The sequence below is a fragment of the Echeneis naucrates genome, chromosome 6 (assembly GCF_900963305.1).
Source record: "Echeneis naucrates chromosome 6, fEcheNa1.1, whole genome shotgun sequence".
NCBI lineage: Eukaryota > Metazoa > Chordata > Actinopteri > Carangiformes > Echeneidae > Echeneis > Echeneis naucrates.
In genome coordinates, this window is record NC_042516.1 from 14,138,750 (window position 1) to 14,156,203 (window position 17,454).

The 17,454-nt window shown below is 41.8% G+C and overlaps 1 protein-coding gene across 1 annotated transcript in view; it reads left to right on the forward strand.

Moving 5' to 3' along the window:
- The window catches only part of itga8 (integrin, alpha 8), a 34,328-nt gene extending 17,441 nt beyond the window's left edge, over nt 1-16,887 (forward strand). The window contains exons 14-30 of the mRNA XM_029504331.1: nt 2,056-2,101; nt 2,228-2,335; nt 5,411-5,466; nt 5,657-5,814; nt 5,967-6,098; nt 6,644-6,711; nt 7,416-7,563; nt 8,211-8,303; nt 10,823-10,902; nt 11,385-11,465; nt 12,628-12,733; nt 13,814-13,972; nt 14,919-15,035; nt 15,127-15,240; nt 15,485-15,586; nt 15,693-15,815; nt 15,919-16,887. Coding sequence (XP_029360191.1) covers nt 2,056-2,101; nt 2,228-2,335; nt 5,411-5,466; nt 5,657-5,814; nt 5,967-6,098; nt 6,644-6,711; nt 7,416-7,563; nt 8,211-8,303; nt 10,823-10,902; nt 11,385-11,465; nt 12,628-12,733; nt 13,814-13,972; nt 14,919-15,035; nt 15,127-15,240; nt 15,485-15,586; nt 15,693-15,815; nt 15,919-16,008 — 1,781 coding nt within the window. The 3' untranslated portion in view covers nt 16,009-16,887. The remainder of the gene's footprint in view (nt 1-2,055; nt 2,102-2,227; nt 2,336-5,410; nt 5,467-5,656; nt 5,815-5,966; nt 6,099-6,643; nt 6,712-7,415; nt 7,564-8,210; nt 8,304-10,822; nt 10,903-11,384; nt 11,466-12,627; nt 12,734-13,813; nt 13,973-14,918; nt 15,036-15,126; nt 15,241-15,484; nt 15,587-15,692; nt 15,816-15,918) is intronic.
- The last annotated feature ends 567 nt before the right edge of the window (nt 16,888-17,454 follow it).

The window sequence follows — 17,454 nt, forward strand, 5'->3', positions numbered from 1 at the left end:
CGGCGGGCACCCAGTGACAGCTTGACAGTCCATCTAAACTCTGGATGGCAGTTGTATTTTCAAAGCCCAGGACAAACACTGTCAGCTAAAGCATCTTTGTTACTCAGACTATACCTGCACCCAGACCTGCCACCAGTTAGTAGAGTGTGTGCACTGGTTTGTCAGCCCATTTGTGTGTGGGTATGGCTGACTGTGTCTCTATGCACACACTCTAACCTCAAATCAACAGTGGCAGGCAAGCTTTCCTGTTTGCAAGGAAATGGGATTGACATAGAAAGGAAAGTGGGCTGTTATTTGATTTAGCCCTCAGTGCAGCCATTCGCATACTTGCACTCTAACACAGTTTGAACCCCAAAGGTGCTCTATCCTCAAATTAGTCTCATATTTTTGAGTGCAAACAAAAGAGTCAGAATAAGGAGTACAGACAACCACATATACATACTTGTGGCAGGGCTGGAGTAAGATTTCCAGGCTACACAACTCCAAAAGCATGAATGGAGGAATTTGGACTGGGCATCAGGGGGTCCCTCTCTGCTGAAAATACACCTTGCTTCTGATGGCTTTCACAGATAGCGGTTTACAGCCTAAGTGCATCATCCTCTGCTCATTTGTTTTCCCCATCATTTCCTGGTCTGTTTTCCTTATGCATTTTAACCCCCTCACCATGCCTCTCCAACCGCCCCACAAAACCCACATCTTGGGGTCTTTTCTCGTCACAGGCATTTGGATACATTACATACACAGAGTCACAGAGTCAGAAGCACTCACAGAGCAACATAGCACACCGCTGGGGAAGAGGGACTAGGGTCCAAATGTTTAATGTTGTGGTTTCAGGGGGGACTTGGTGACTGCAGCCAAAGGCAGAAACAGATGTGTCTCTCTCAAATTCAATTAGTTCCTTTCTTCTTGCATATGCAGGAGAGGAAAGTCACAGCAAATGATAAGCAGAGTCCACAACAGTCCACTTCCACCAGATAAGCCTGTGGCTGGTTACCACAGTCCTCCTGGACTTGTCATGGACGTGTATTCTGTTCAAATGATCAATCAATTTGCGGTGAACTGACTAATTGAAAATGAATTGCTGAAGACTAGTCTCGTTAAAATGCTAAACACTCATAGGTTTTCACTTCTCAGTATTAGATTTTTCAGTGTAAACAAAATAAATCGGGGTTTTTGGAAAAATCTTTTTGGAATTTTTCAGTATGTTCCATCATGTCAAAGGCCAAATAATGAATCATTTGTGCAACAGATTAAAGGATGATCTAAATAATCATTAGTCTGCCCTGCAGCCACAGTTGCCTCTCAATGAGCAGCCTGAGGTTATTTTGTCTTTCCCAGGATCACTCAGCTCAGTTTTGCTACATTTGGCATCGGCAGCGTTTATCCATTTAGTCCCTCTCTTCAGTTTCACATTGTTTTAATCATCTCTCCTATATGTGCATGGATGTGTCTGTGTCAGTGTGTGTGTGTGTACACACGCGGATTTCATTGGTATGTGTCCCCCGACCACAGTCATTAAACATCGGCGCTATTTTAAGGCTGAGAGCCAATTAAAAGTGTGTGTTCATCACAAAAGCCATGAAAACACATAAAAATCACATATATATGAGATGTTGCTGTTGCTGCTTATAATTAGGAGCTGTCAGTTGCTATGCACGCTGGCATGAAGTGCCTGGAGCAACATAAAATTTCAAACGCCACTCGAATGCAGCAAGGGATCCCTGTCCTGCAGCACACACAAATATGTATGAATTCACACATTAATACATTTTCTTTTTATCAATTTAGTCAAACCAGATCGTGTGTACAAGGAAAAAGCCAAAACATGGTACTATCCCAAGGTCAACACGATGTATGTGTGTGTGTGTGTAAGTGTAATAAATGTGAGAAGTCTGTTTGATGAAGATTGCTGGAGACCTTGAAATTAGTCCCATCTGTTGCATTCTTTGAAGCTCTCCATTTCCCGTCTCTCCCCTCTCTCCCCCTCCTCTTTTTCTCTCTCCCCTCTCTCCCTCTCCGCCTTTTCTTTCTCTCTCTCTCTCCCCCCTTCTGCAGATCTGATTGTGGGGGCGTTTGGTGCAGGCGAAGTTTCCGTGTACAGGTAAGAATTAACAAGGTGTCTCAAAACCGAACGCTAGATTTTCCTGGAAATCCACGAGACTGAAATGTTGTCGCATAGCTTTTAAAATACATCATCTTATGTGTGTGTGTGTTTGTTTGCGTGTAGGTCTCGAGCAGTAGTGTCTGTGGAAGCTGCAATGACCCTGACGCCTCAGATTCTGAACCCTGATGACCGACAGTGTCACCTACCTGAGACAGACATCATGGTTACCTGGTAAGAAGAGCAAACCTAGACAGGCTGTTAGCTCAGAGCCACACCACACACTGACAGCATATACTGTGCTAGAATTCCTAAACCAATTATCACACATAATGCCATTTGGACACACTCTGTCCAAACTTTTAAATGGTCCTGTAGTTAATTTAGTCACATCTCAAGTGTGTGTGTGTGTGTGTATGTGGGGGTGTGTGTGCATGTGTGTATTAGCAGTTATATTAACCCTTAAGGAATCAAAGTCTTAAACAAACTTGAGACTAATGAGCCCCTCTGGTGGACGGAGAGACAGAGCTGGAACTTTCATAAATCCCACACGCAGACAGATTTAACATATATTTCAGCGCTACACTTTAGATGTCTTCCATCAGCCAAAATCTATTTGTCCATCTCTGATATAATAATGTAGAAATTGCAAAAAAAGAACACTCATATAACCTCGAAATTCACATTTGCAGGACTGTGCAATTAATTCGAAACTGCATAATTCTGTTTTGATTATATTATTGCTCCTGTGGGTAGAAGGCTGGATTTGAACAGTGTGAGTGAGTTTAGTTTACATGAAGGAAACAGGTCCAAGGGTTTCCACTGGTTCACCACAGTCTATTGTTGGTTCTAACTTATTGGGGCTGGAACCGCTGTAGACCTGTTTGGGCAAGAGAAGTGCGCTCGGCCAGTTGCCATCATCGTCTCTGTGTACGTCGTAGAAGTCTGTGAGTGTTGGCAGTGAGTGAAAAAGGGAAAAGGGTTTGGGTCAAATTGACTGAGAACACTAAACTGTGGAATTCTGTCAAAACAAAATTCAGCTTATTTCAATAAACTTTCAATAAACTGCCATAAAGTCTCGGTCGGCAGTATGGAATCAGATAGGAGACATGACACACACACAGCGACGCATGCCAAGCGTCGAACAGCAGCCAGGAGAATCAACGACGGAGGCTCTTGAATTTCAGAGGTGTAAAGATTTCAGTTGTTTCTCTGTAGTGAGAGTTATAAACACACAATGGGTGGTATTCCCAATTTGTCCATCTCAGGAAACTATCGCTATACATTTCAGTCTCAGCGTTATACATCTGAATTTCTTTGAAAATACATTAAAGAACCCCCCAGGGTCTGACAAAGGTATTTCCAGAATCATCAATAACACGTCTATATTATATTGTGATATATTTTTGTTTCTTTTCAATATTTTATATTCACGTATAAATTCAAATTTATGATAATAGTTACTTTCTGTGTTACTGAAGGAGAAATGAATATTGTTTTTACTGGCTACACAAATTAGGAAATACAGATGCAACTACAGAACTGGGTTAATCATCATTTTTCAGGCCCTCAGTTGAAAGGTGCTCCACATTAAAGCACCTGCAATTGTTGGAAAATGATAAATTCAGTGAAGTTGTAAGTGATGTTAAAGTGGCTCTTAGAACAATATTAATAACAAATTATCGCTTGACTTTGTAGTTCTTCTGTCCTGTACAACGTTTTAAAAGATCTGTTTTGGTTTTCACTTCTGTAGATCTACTTCTGTGGTGCGAATGTTTCCATTAGGAGTGAAGAAGTGACCAAAGCAGAAGTAAAACTGAAGGCAAAATAAAAGCACAAATGTCAAACCTAAATTTATTTGGTGGCAAACACGTTAACCACATAATCCAGCCTCTTCCTGCTACCCCCCGACTAGTTAAAAGTGTTTTATTGCAGGTTTAAATGTCACTCTTGGTTTTTCAACCAGTGGATAATGATTTTTCTTCGAAAATGAGAAGCCTATCTCTTCAACAGCGGTGAGGGAGTGGTGGAAAAGGAGGGACAGCTACTTAATGACTGGTCTTAAATCGAAAGCTCTCACTCATTAAGCAGACCCTGAAGAGTGTGAAAAAGGCTTTATATGTATGTTTTTGTAGGGAGGGCCTGTTAGCGGTGTGACTGGTGGAGCACAGATGCATTCTGGGCTAAATTGCATAGAATATTCACCAACCAAGAATCTGAGCTGTTGTCTGTAAAATTGGGGCAATTTCTGTAATGCATACACTTGAGTTTAACACACAGTGCTCATTAAAGTCGCACAGCCTCAACACACAAACACACACACACACGCAACACTGATGAAACACACATGCAAGTTTTGAACAGGTCGAAATGGCTTGGGGGAATCATATTAAAATAGAAACCTGTATTTTATCACACACACATAAATGCACATCTGTAGCACATACATTTAGGATGCAGGAAAACTAGAGCATCATTATTGTGTCATCTAATGTTGATCCTAATCATTAACAACCCCACAAGCATGTACAACATCTGGGATCTAATCATTGGGCTTTGTGAACTGAAAGTGAACAAAATATAATCCTTCACCTACTGCTGCAGAGTTCTCAGTGTAGAGGCAGGAGTGTTACATCTGTAGCTTCCTAAGATTAGTGCTTATTAACAGTGTGGTGCTCCCTGTGTGGGAGTAACTTTCCTGTTCTTGATTTAGGAGCTGATAACACACACAAGAGCATTCGTACACACACAAATGGAGGAAATGCAGAAATATTTCCCAGTCTGTCTGATAAAGGAGCGGTTAATTGGCCCCTAAGTGATATTTCCCACTACCCCCTGGAGAACAAGGGGGGAAAATGTTTTCTTTATGACCCGTTTATTTGTTTATTTATGTTTTTCTTTGAGTTCACCATGGTGTAAATTTGGACAAAATGTCCTTAATCAATGACAAGACGCCATGCATCAAAGTCACCCACATTTAGGAAATAGTGCATAAATTTTAAAAAACTGCTACAAAAGTCTCTTCATCTACATTCAGTCTTATTTGTCAAATCATAGTCACATGTTTTCCCTTTTTCTCAGCTGTTTCCATCTGTCTTAAGGACAGCTTTCCTGCTGCCTCCTTGTCTTTTTTCATGTCTTTTCTTGTGTCATACTTATGCGTGTTTTGCTGCTACTGGATGCCTTAGTTTCCCTCAGGATCAATGAGGTGTGGTTTTAATCTATCTATGTATCAGACTATCTATATTATAACAGTCTCGCTCTTTCCTTCTGTTGTCTTTCTTTCTTCGTATTATACCCTCCCTCTAGTTTGAAGGTGGATGTGTGCGCAGCGGTCAGTGGCGTGGGAATTCCCAGCTCTGTTGGTAAGTAGGTGTGCACAATGTGACAAATTGTGAGGGAGAGAGAGAGTGAAGGTGAGGCAAGAGTAGGTAGGTGTAGGTGAGACATGTCTGCCGCACATCTCATTAGAGTTGACAGAACAGACAGAACAGATTGTGTAGATTATTATTATTATTCAGTCAAACTCTCACTTCTCCATTCACTCCTGTCCAGACCTGAGAGCAGAGCTGCAGCTGGACTGGTTGAAAGGCATCAGAGGTGGAGTGAAGAGAGTCCTCTTCCTGGACACCCAGGAGCCTCAGCGCACCGGCGTCCTAACGCTGGGTCACAACCGCCCACGTGCCTGTGTGAGCTACACCATTTACCTGAAAGTGAGTGAATCGCACACATTCACGCTGCGTTTTGCACTGCGTTGTGCATTTCACAGATAAATCAGCTATATAGAATTAGGTTGACTATTAAAATCAAAACAAAGCTGTACATGAGCACATTTCTCATCTTTTTCTATATCTTTTTTAAACAGGAGGAAGATGAGTTCAGGGACAAGTTAACCCCTATTTCACTGGCACTGAACTACAGCTTGGCTCCTCCTCCTCGTGACCACTACCTGCCGCCTGTCTTAAACCGTTACAGCAGCAGCTTTCTCCAAGACCATGTGAGCATAAACACTCTACAGTATCAGAAATATTTCACATGTGCAGTCATTTTGATTTTCCATGATGTAATTTTGCTCCATGGGTCAACTCTGTACACTCCTTTATGTCTGTCCAACCAGGGAGAGTATTTTCTCTTCTTTTTTTCTTTTGAAATTTTCATTGTATTTCTTATTCAAATAAGCAGATCTGATGACAAATATTGACAGAAATGTTTGTTCTACTACTGGCAGAAAGTTTTACTTTTTAATTTTGAAGCATGAACATGCACGGTGATAGACCACATACGCAGTGCAGAAGACGCTTTGCCCAAATGAATTGGGCTTTCTGAGAAAGTATTTACTTTATATTTCAGAATACTTATCATTGCAATTTTTACAGCCTCATAAGAACGCATTTCCCAGACAAACTCAATAGCAGGGCACTTTTGTACGTGTCTGTAGACACACACACCCAATTACATATTTGTCTGTTCATGATGTACCCAGAGTACCTTAAACATTTCCTCATGAAAATCCTTTCCATTGTGCACCTCTCTTCCTCTCAGGCCTATATTCTCCTGGACTGCGGAGACGATAATATTTGTATCCCTGACCTCCAGCTCACTGCCAGCATGTAAGCCATGGCAACGCCCTCTGACCTCAACCTGTAAACACTCAACACTTGATGCAGCCAAACACAGACACACAAGCACACACAAAAGAAAGAAAGTGCGTCTGTTATCCCTCACACAATGAGCAAGGTTTACACTTGAGTTGCTCACATTAATGTTCCATTTACTATGTGCTGCGTGTGTGTGTATGTGTGTTTGTGTGTATATGTGCATGTAAATTAACCTACTCACTATAGTGATTCCAGCTGTACGATATCGCCATGGCAGCGTTACACAAACATCCTGTCACCCTCTACTGACTGAGACACACATGCACACTCTCTTTAACACACATACACTGTTGAGGTCATTGTGGTCGGGGGGAATTGCATTCCTTCGCAGCTTGATGAATTACACATGATGTCCAATCCTAAAAATGATCAAACAATTTTGGTGAAACAAGACATACTTGTTTCTTTTGTTGTTGGTATTATTCCCCCGCGACTAGGAAACGGATAAGTGGTTGAAGATGAATGACTGAATTATTTTTATTATTATTAAACTGCATCCAAGTGGGCAAGTGTCCTCATTCATTCATGCATTCATTCATCTTCAACCACTTTATCCATTTCCGGGTCGCAGTATGTGTGTCCTCAATATAAATGAACAAATTTTATTTCCTCTGTTCTCTCTTTTAAATATAACACACACACACACACACACACAGGGACCGCTCAGAGCTGGTGATTGGAGCTGATAATCTGGTCATGTTGACCATCACTGCGGTGAACCAGGGCGAGGGAGCCTATGAGACGGAGCTACACACACTGGTACCACCTGAGGCTGACTACATTGGAGTGGAGCGAAGGTTGGAGGTAAATGCACGCACACACACAAACATACACATCCATTATTCTGGCTGATGTTAAGGCCCAGCTGTGTGGATGCTGAAAATAAACGCGCAGGATCAAGGCACATATCTCATCATGATTGATGCATGTGCCAAGTGATGAGATAAAAACTTTGGAAGTGAGCTATTTGAGGCAGGGGCTGCAGTGCGACATCACATCCTGTTGTGTTGTGGGGAGTGTTTGTTTGGCGTGATGAAAATGAGGCTATCAGCAGGGCATGCTTTACTGGCAAATGCCCACAGGCTCCTATTAAGATTTACAAGCTGCATTAGTGACCACGGAAATGGATAGGGTCAACTGCTGTGTGTGGGTGTTTGGGTGTGTGTGCATTCATGTCTGTGCGTGTGCGTGCGCTAATGAGTGTGTAATGGGGCTGCTTGATTGATGAGGCTGTTACTGTCAGAGCATTCATCACTCTTCCTCTCCCTCCATCCCTGCTCGCCTGACTTGTCTTTTCCAATTCCTCTCTCCTTTCCCCTTTGATGGTGTTATACTTTCCTCCCTTGTTCTTTTCTTCCCCCACTTTATTTTTGATGTTCCCCGTTTGTCACTTTAATTCACCTTTTCTTGTCCTCTCACTGACTGGCCTCTTCCTTTCCCCTCCTCTCTAGTCTCTATCTCAGCTGAACTGCGAGTACAAGATGGTCAATGAGTCCAGGGTGGTGGTGTGTGACCTGGGGAACCCGATGGTAGCCGGGACGGAGGTGAGCTTTTTACATCCACAAACACACAAACCTTGCCTACAAAAAAAATCCATGCTACAAAGCTGTGACTGTTACACATCAGGTTTAATGCACCCTGAGTGATGATTTCCAAATATTACTGATCATCACCTTGACCCTCATTCCACACACTCTGACTCCCATGACTACGCTTCACACACAACTTGTGCATATGTTTGTGCAAGTGTGTGCGGTTTGAAATAATAATCCATTTAGCTCTTGGATGGCTGACACATGCAGGAAGACGAGGCTAAAGAGTGATCTCTTCCTACATGAAAAAAGTGCCAGAGCGGTGGGCATGTGTGCCACATCTCATATGCGATTTAGTTTTCATGTTAGTCTGAAGGTGTCAAGGTCTGCACAGATGTGTGTTTGGGCTCTGGAGGTGACTCATGGCATTCTGATAAATCAATTATGTGGTCATGTTTCACTGCTGGGGGAGGAGAGCAAAACAAGACGTGTAAAAGGGACGACTTATGTGCATTTGCGTGTGTGTGTGTGTGTGTGTGTGTGTGTCTGTCCCTACCCGTACAGATGTTTCCCACATTTAACTCTCCCCTTCCCTGGTGGACGTTCAGGAATCCATGAGGTTATGCAGAACATACTCCTATTGTTCATATTGTGCAACCAAATAATTATCATCTACATTCCTCATGCCACATGAGTCGTAGTGCTTCCACCAGTGTAGGAGAAGCATCATCATTGTCTGCCTGCACCTTTTTGCTTTATTTTCCCCCCTTGTTTTCATTACAGTTTAATGGCAATGCGCTGAGTGCGATTCACTGAAATTAAATCAAAGTTTAGATCATACTTAATAACATTTAGAAGACTAAATCACTAAAAAAAAAAAACATAAGGTAAACACAGACTCGTATTAAAACAGTGACTAAAAAAATTTTGGGGATATGATTATATTGTGTTATCATTTGCAAAATTATGTTAAAATTGGATTTTAAATTTGTGAAACATTGTTCAGTGCATTTAGCGAGAAAAGATTTTTCTCTCTCCATACAACCATATGAAGTTGACACCAATGATGCTGATGTGATGCCATTGTTGTGTGCCAAAGCTGAGGTTATCTATGAATGCCATAGAATAGCAATTCTAGCTAGCACTCCATTGAAATTAAAACCATGCGTACTACTTATTGTAGTTGGGCTTTTCATTGCAACTGCTACTGTTGCCACAGATTTTATGGGATAATAGTAATTGTGAGACCAAGTAAAGCTGCAGCAGCTGAACCACTGAAGCGTCATCTCACTTTAAACATCCTTCAAACTTTCCTGTAGACTTAAAACATGGCTGCCAAAAGGTTTCAATCAACTCTTGAAGCACAACCACAGCTGGTCAGATGCATTCTTAGTTGTGGATATGCTGTATGGCTGACAAACACTATCACAATGCCCTTAGAAACTTCTGAAACCACTGCGTTAAAGCACAAACCACGTCTCCTGGTACTGCTCCCAAAAATTTAGCTAAATCCACTGCATGTGGCAAAGCCTGCCAGGTTCAAGGAAGGTAATCGTCAAACACAGGAGCAGTATGTTCAGCAATACCGTGGCCAATAATAATTATATGGAATACGCTGAACACATGGCTAGAGAAGTGGAAAATCTAACATCGTATGGTTGCTTTGACAAAGTTCCTGTGGATGATTTGATGCTTTTTTTTCCATTTCGTAAATGCACAAGCCATTGTGACCAGGATAAATTGAAGTTGACCACAGCTTCTGGTCTGCTGAAAGGACAAAACAAAATTTTTAACAGCCACCTTGTAAACTATGAGGTATTTAGAGACACAGACTGCCTCTGCAGATTCCTGCTCTCGGTGGCTGTTGTCCTTCTCCCCTCCCAGCCGCAGAGCATCACTGCTGAGAGTGATGCCTGTTCCTCTCTCATGTTCATATGGTGTCTGACTCTTTAGTTCTTTCCTCCCTGGCTTTGTAGTTGCACACCCCCAGGCAAGCCTCTTCAAATGTCTGAATGTTGTTGTTGCCTTCTCTGGACCATGTGTGTCTGACCTCAGTAGAGCATGAACACCGCACACACAAACACACACACACACACACACACACACACACACACACACACACACACTGTTGCCAAACAGTGGATGATGAACCAAATCTGGCACATGTTTCCAGTTAGCCTGGAGGACAGAGAATTTTAACTGGGCACAGACAAGGAACTTAGCTGAACTGTAGCTTTTATGTGTGTTGTCTGGATTTTTTCTGATATAAGATTTCTGTTGACAACCAACACATAAAAACACACACGGGTATGCACATACACACATGTGACCCTCTGCCTATTTAATAACAGAAGAGGATCTAGTTGTTGCTGTATATTACTAGACACTTGATGACATGAGCTTTGGTGTACGGATGCATGACTCCTGTTTCTTGTCTTTTCCCCTCTGTCATTTTACTGTCCTCATCTTTCCCCCGTCACATGTTTTTTATACATTATCTCTCCTTTTTTTCCATTCTTTCCATACTCCAGCTGTCAGTGGGTTTGAGGTTTTCTGTCCAAAGGTTGGCTGACGCTGGACCCAAAATCAGCTTTGAGCTACAGATCCACAGGTAACAAAACCGACAACAGTCAAGCAAACTCCCTAACATCCCAAACACACGCAGACATAAACAAAGAGCTGTTTGTCTTTCCTCTGAGCCATGTAAATAGGTTCTGTGTCTGTCCTGATCTTGTCACTGTCTGTGGTTTGATGACACTAACTGCAGCAACAGGAGAAGACAGATGGCCATGAGGAACTCCAGATAGAGGACGAGGTCCACACAACAAGTCCTCTGTTTGCTTTATTGTAGTGATTTTGATATGGCACATCATCAGACACAGACACAGTTTAATGTTGGCCAAGCTCACTTCTAGCGGGATTCCTCAAGGCGTCAGTGAACAAAAAAATTCAGCTTTATCACGATCTGTTCTCAGCCTTTGCCTTCACTCATATCGTATTCTCATGTGCAACAGCTTCAAATAGACAGACCATATAGAGCATGGCCGCTGAGGTGTGTTTTCAATTTTGTACTCCCTGTGAATCTTTCCGCAGCTCCAACAAAGATAACTCCAACAGCAACCGAGTTACCTTGAATCTGTCCATTGTTGCCAAGGCAAAGCTCGATTTACGTGGGTGAGTCAAGCATCATTGCGTGTCTCCACCAAGAAACAGTGACAAAAATGTCTTTGTTGTCCCGTCTGCTTCCCAATGATATGACTGATCTCGTTTCAGTCTAAACTTGTTGGTGTTTGCAGGATATTACCGTCTCTAATGTTGAAATTTGTGAAGCATGTTTATATACATGTGGAAAACAGCACAAAAACACAATGCTAGAAATAAATTTGAGATAATTATGTGCACATGATATGGGCCTCTGACATGTACATAGATATTCATACACCCCCAGAAACACACACGCAGACACATACACATGAACACACACGCACACTTCAAAGCTTGGAGCCTTGCATGACGTTGTTTGGGTGTGGTCACTTATACATACAAGCAGAAGGGGGAACTGGGGTGAGAGCGATGAGGATGTACAAGTTTGTGTTTTTACAATGAAACTGTACTGCATCGAATGTCTAAATTTTCACTCTAAATTCTCAACCACAGTTTTTCCAATACACAGTGCTGTTATTTCCTAAACCCTGATGAGACTCACTTCACTTTAGATTGAACTTCACTTTAAATTTGACCAGACTAAATCTAACTTTATAGCACTATTCTCAGTATAGTATCCAACAGTAGCTCCTCAGCATACAGTGGAATCATCAAATGAGGCAGGAAGATGTCCACTTTGGCAGTTAGAGCTTTGTTGGTGTTGAATTTTTTTAGTGAATTGGTCTATTTGAATATTTTAACTGAATTGTCTTTGAAAAATGCTTTCAACCAGAATGAAACATTGGCCTTTGAATATTACCAAATCATTTCAGACTAACACTGTCAAACTATTACACTCACTGAGCAAATTTTACATACAGTGTGTCAAAAGTTCTGTGCTGGACATGTTTCCTTGCTAATGTCTGAAATTCCTACATTTACATTTTTCCAAGGTTGGTAACTATTTGGACTAAATGTTTTACTCTGTTTAATTGCGCGGCCATGGTTGAGCGATATAACTTGGTAACACTGGCAGTAAGGCCAACCTGCTTCAACTAGATCCCTATGTCACTAAAGGGAAATGACTAATAACAGCTGTGAACATTCATGCAGACAGTGAGTGTGATATGAGGATGGAGTCCAAACCTGTTAATGTGAACCAGTGTCCCTCGGCTGTTCCGCTTGCCTCCAGGGTGTCTCATCCTTCTCAGGTGGTGCTGCCATTCCCACGCTGGGAACCTAAAGAGAAGCCTGTCAAAGAGGATGATGTTGGACCACAAGTAACACACATCTATGAGGTAAATGGACGCCCTCACATCGAGGCCACACATCTGAATCTTACAGGAGGTATTTCTTGTTGCTATTGGTGGAGAAAGTCCAGGTCTTTGTGTGGAGTGTTTGGTGAAAAGAACAAAAAAAAAAAAATAGTGTGGAAAGTTGTAAATGAGGCTACAGCAAGAGGGGAGCTATGTGAGATTAAGTAAAAAGAAACACACACTTTCAAAGTAAAAACCAGTAGCTCTATAAATAATTGGCCTCTGGCTGATCAAAGGTCTCCAGCTCAGGAGTAATTACTGCTGCTGAGGCAGGAAAAAGAGACAAGGAAGAAAAAGAGAGAATGGAATAAAGAACAAGATGAGGAGGAGGAGAGAACAGAGGGGGGCCGTTCTGAAGGCTGGACACAGTGTAATGAGTAATAATCACTGGGAGGAAGCATAAGGTCAAACAGAGATAGAGACAAATAGGAGGATAGCAGACAGACTGGCAACATTTTTTAATAGGAGTGCATGTGTGTGTATGTATAAGTGTACATGTGATTTCCTTTTGTTTTAAAGAGGGGTCTGCCTCATTGACCTGAAGTACAGCAGTGTCTGGCCTGTCCAGCAGCTGATAATGATTTTCATTTGTGGTACTTTCTTCCAGTTGGCAGCTGCTTCTAGTTAGAGAAAAGCAAGTTTTTTTCTCTCTCTCATGGATTTCCTGCCCTGCAGCACCAGGATCATGTCCTGTTTGGGTGACTTGTTTCAGTGTTAATGACCATGTGTGTGTGGGTAAAAGAGAGAAAATGCAGGGTTACAAAAAAAAGAGGATTTATTGAATTGATGGTTCATTTAGAGTCATAATTCATTCATCCTAATTTAGGTGTGGAATGATGAGCCAATTGATACAGTAGTTTGTTTTTTTTTTTTTTGGGTTGAGTTTCAAGTCCCAAGTGTCTGAAGGCTGCATTAGTGTTATCTTCACCAAAGCCCAGGTGGCTGGTATCATCATTCCACAGTTAGGATAACCTGATTATAGCCTCAGCCACCTGAGACATGCTAATAAGACAGAAGAGACCACAATACTGACAGTTTTCTGCTCCCTCCCTCTGCCTCCAGCTCCATAACGCTGGTCCCAGCAGTATTCGGGAGGCTGAGCTCCAGGTCGGCTGGCCTTCTCGTTTCCGTGACGAGAACCTGCTGTACGCCATGGAGATTCAAACCGACGGACCAATTAGCTGCCGGACGAACACCAGCCTCAACCCACTTGGTCTTCAGGTAAAACCAAAATACCAAAAAAACAAACAAAAAAAAAGATTGTAGAAGTATATTTATTTTGTGGGAGTTTATATTTTCAGTAAAACCCGCACTACCAAATCATTAGACCTACTGCAATTACCGACCTTAATTCCTTATAATACTAGTCTATCATCTATACCGGCTTATTCAAAACATAATTGCGGCCATACTTCTGGCTGTTCTCTATCCTCTTTGGCTGATTGGCTCAGAACACGGAAGCTTGAGTATGATACTTAATAGTAGAAATTAGAGTTGGAACAATTTCCAACATCTATGATATCATCTGTAGATCCATCCGTCTTCGCAGGGATCATCTGTAGAGTAATTTAAAAACAAAACATGCAATGATTTCAATATGTGAGCAATTATGCTTCAGGGTGCTATAACCATCTATGAAAACAGAATGTGATTGTTGTATTTGATGTGTAATATGCTAAAGGAGCAAGTATGATCCCTCAGCAGTTTCCCACCAACACTGCTGTTTCTGTTTTTAAAAATGCTACAAAGGATTCCACCTATTTCTCTTCTGAGGTGGCGACCCACTTTTTATCTTCTATGCCCCAGGATTACAAAGAATAAAATACAGTTTTTACAATCTTTAAACCGCTTGTGAACCTCCTGTCTGTCTCTGCAGCTCTGTCATTTGCGACTAACTAGCTGAAGTGTCACAGCTGCTGCCTATTGAGCTGCATGAGGAGGAACTGAGAACTGACGTTCTCCTTTCAGCTAAAATTTATCCATCAAGCATAGAATATATGTGAGAAATTCAAATATCACCAAGGAACAAGTGATTATTTTCCGCTTTGCAAACCCTGTTAAATGTGGAGATCTGATAAAGTCTCTCTCTCTCTCTCTATATATATATATATATATATATATATATATCTCGGTGCTGATAAATGTTGCTCTCCTTGTTCTGTGTCAGATCTCGGCCCTCCAGGACACGCCTGAATTATTGGGTTTCTTGAAGAACATCAGCACTCATTCTCAGCGACACAAGCGAGCTGTCAGCAGAGCTCCAACTTATAGCGATAAAACCCTGGTGAGCTGAACATATGTGTGATCACAACAAGCTCCACCAAAAGTTAATCATTCACAGATATTTGAGGTTTTTCCTCCTTCTCCTCCTGCAGAACTGCACCAATATCTCCTGTCTGAAGATCATGTGTGTGGTTGGCCGGTTGGATCGTGGGCAGAGTGCAGTGGTCAAGGTCCGCTCAAGACTCTGGGTACATACTTTTCTGCAGGTCAGTATTTTGAGCTGCCAAAATCTTTTGCCTATGTTTGTCTCTATTTTCAGGGTTTGTCCTTTTTCCTTTTCCTTTTTCTGGGCTTGATCATTGTACAACTAAACTAAACCAACAAAGTTTTAAAAGATATTTCTATTCCTTTGAAACATCAGTTGAAAAAAAAAAAAGAAATTTCACAAAAAGATTCACGAAGAAGAAGCTAAAATGTCAATCAAACGTCACCCTAACTTGTGTCCCACAGCGGCGTAACGACCCATACATACTCAACTCTACTGTGTCCTTCATGGTCACGGCTGTGCCTTACCAAATCCAACCCCAGACTCTGCCCCACCACACAACCTCGGTAAGGCGGAGAACTGAGACAATAACTGACGTGTGTGAGTTTATGTCATGTGCAAAAGGAGAAAAAGGAATTGTCTGAATGACTTTCCTCCGTCTGCACTCTGCAGATGGGGACCCTGGTGTTGTGGGGTACTCCTGATGTATCGTTTGCTGTTCCACTGTGGGTCATCGTACTGGCCATTCTGTTGGGGCTGCTGGTTCTGGCCATGCTAACACTCGCCATGTGGAAGGTACACGCACACACATGCACACACATCATCCATCCTCTTAAAGCATGTTTGTGGTACTTAAATTAGCCAATCCTACACTAATGGGCTAATATGATTCCCATAGTGTGGTTTCTTTGACCGGGCACGACCACCAGCTGATGATGACATCTCTGACCAGGAGCAGCTAACTTCAAATCAAACTGGCGATGCTTAAAAACAACATAGAGCAGCTCCTGATTGGAGGACTGTGGTCTGGGAGGGATGTGCACCGTCTGAGTAACTCAGATTGGCGATCTGTTGTAGTTGGACCCTGCGTTCTTCGGCTGAATGTCTCCTGCCTCTCTGTTAATGACACTGTTAAAGTACAGACTAAAGACTGCAGTGCCAATCAGCCCGGGACCAAAGAACAAGGTTCAAACCAGATGGAGCGGGACCAAAACACACTAAACAGGCTCAATCACACCCACATGTCTGTTGTTTATCCATTATGATGAATCAGAACTGAAGACAGACTGGACTTTGTTGCGAAGACAATGCTTTAAATGTTTCTGCAACTGAACATTTTCACATGTCCGTGTTAAGTGAGGCACAAAGAGCCTCGACGTCTATGCACAAGTGCTTTTGCAAGTATCAGAGCATTTGTTTGTGAAAGTGTGTGAGTGTGTGTGTGCGTGCGAGTGTGTGTGTGTGTGTGTGTGTGTGTGTGCAGGTACTGTACATATGTGTGTGTTTATTGTCATGCTATCATTCATTATTGAATTCTTTCCCAGCTAATTTAATTGATCCTGGTTTTCTTCACACCAGGCTGATATATCACACACACATGCACACATAGGATGCAGTCACATGCATAAACACAAAGGCACAAAGTTAAGATGTATATTTATGAATGTATGTGCAATATTTGGGCGTTGCGTGATACTGAAGCTTGTTTACACTGGCATTATTTTATTAGAGCTTAATGTGTCCATTGTTTGTGTATATATGTGATTAATTGGTATTTTAGATATTAGTATTTCAGAAGCATTTGTTTAGACTGACTTAAGCCACTCCGTGACATTTAAAAAAGAATAAAAGAAGGAGATAAATAACAAACAAATAACTTATCACTGTCCAGTCCGTTATTTTGGATTTTTTCGTGGAGGCTAAAACTCCAAGTGCTCCACATCAAAACAGTTTTGACTGCGTATATTACCACACAGACTGTATGGCATTGTAAGAGTGCATTCAATGTTGTTGTTTATCTGGGAATACACACACAGGCAGCCAGTCAGGGCATCATCAGTACATTCAATTTCAAACTTACAGTTGAATTATTTATTACATTTATTATGAATTCAAGTATTCAAACTATCCAGAATTGGATCTTGGTCTTATAGCTGTAGTAGCAATCGATGCTGAGGTGTGTTCGCCTCGGCAGAAAGACTCTTGCTCCCCCAGATGGTGCATTGTAGAAACAAATCGTTTCTAGCGGTTTTGAAGACAAAACACAGACAAACAGCAGCCTCTTGTGGTGATGACTTGAATTAAACTCAAGTTGTTGTTTCTGTCAAAAACAAGCACAGCAAATCAACAATACAGACAGGCACCCAAATATTACTTATCTGTGAGGTTTTTCAAGCTTGATGACTGACAGTTTTATTTTTTTTTTCTCTCAAAT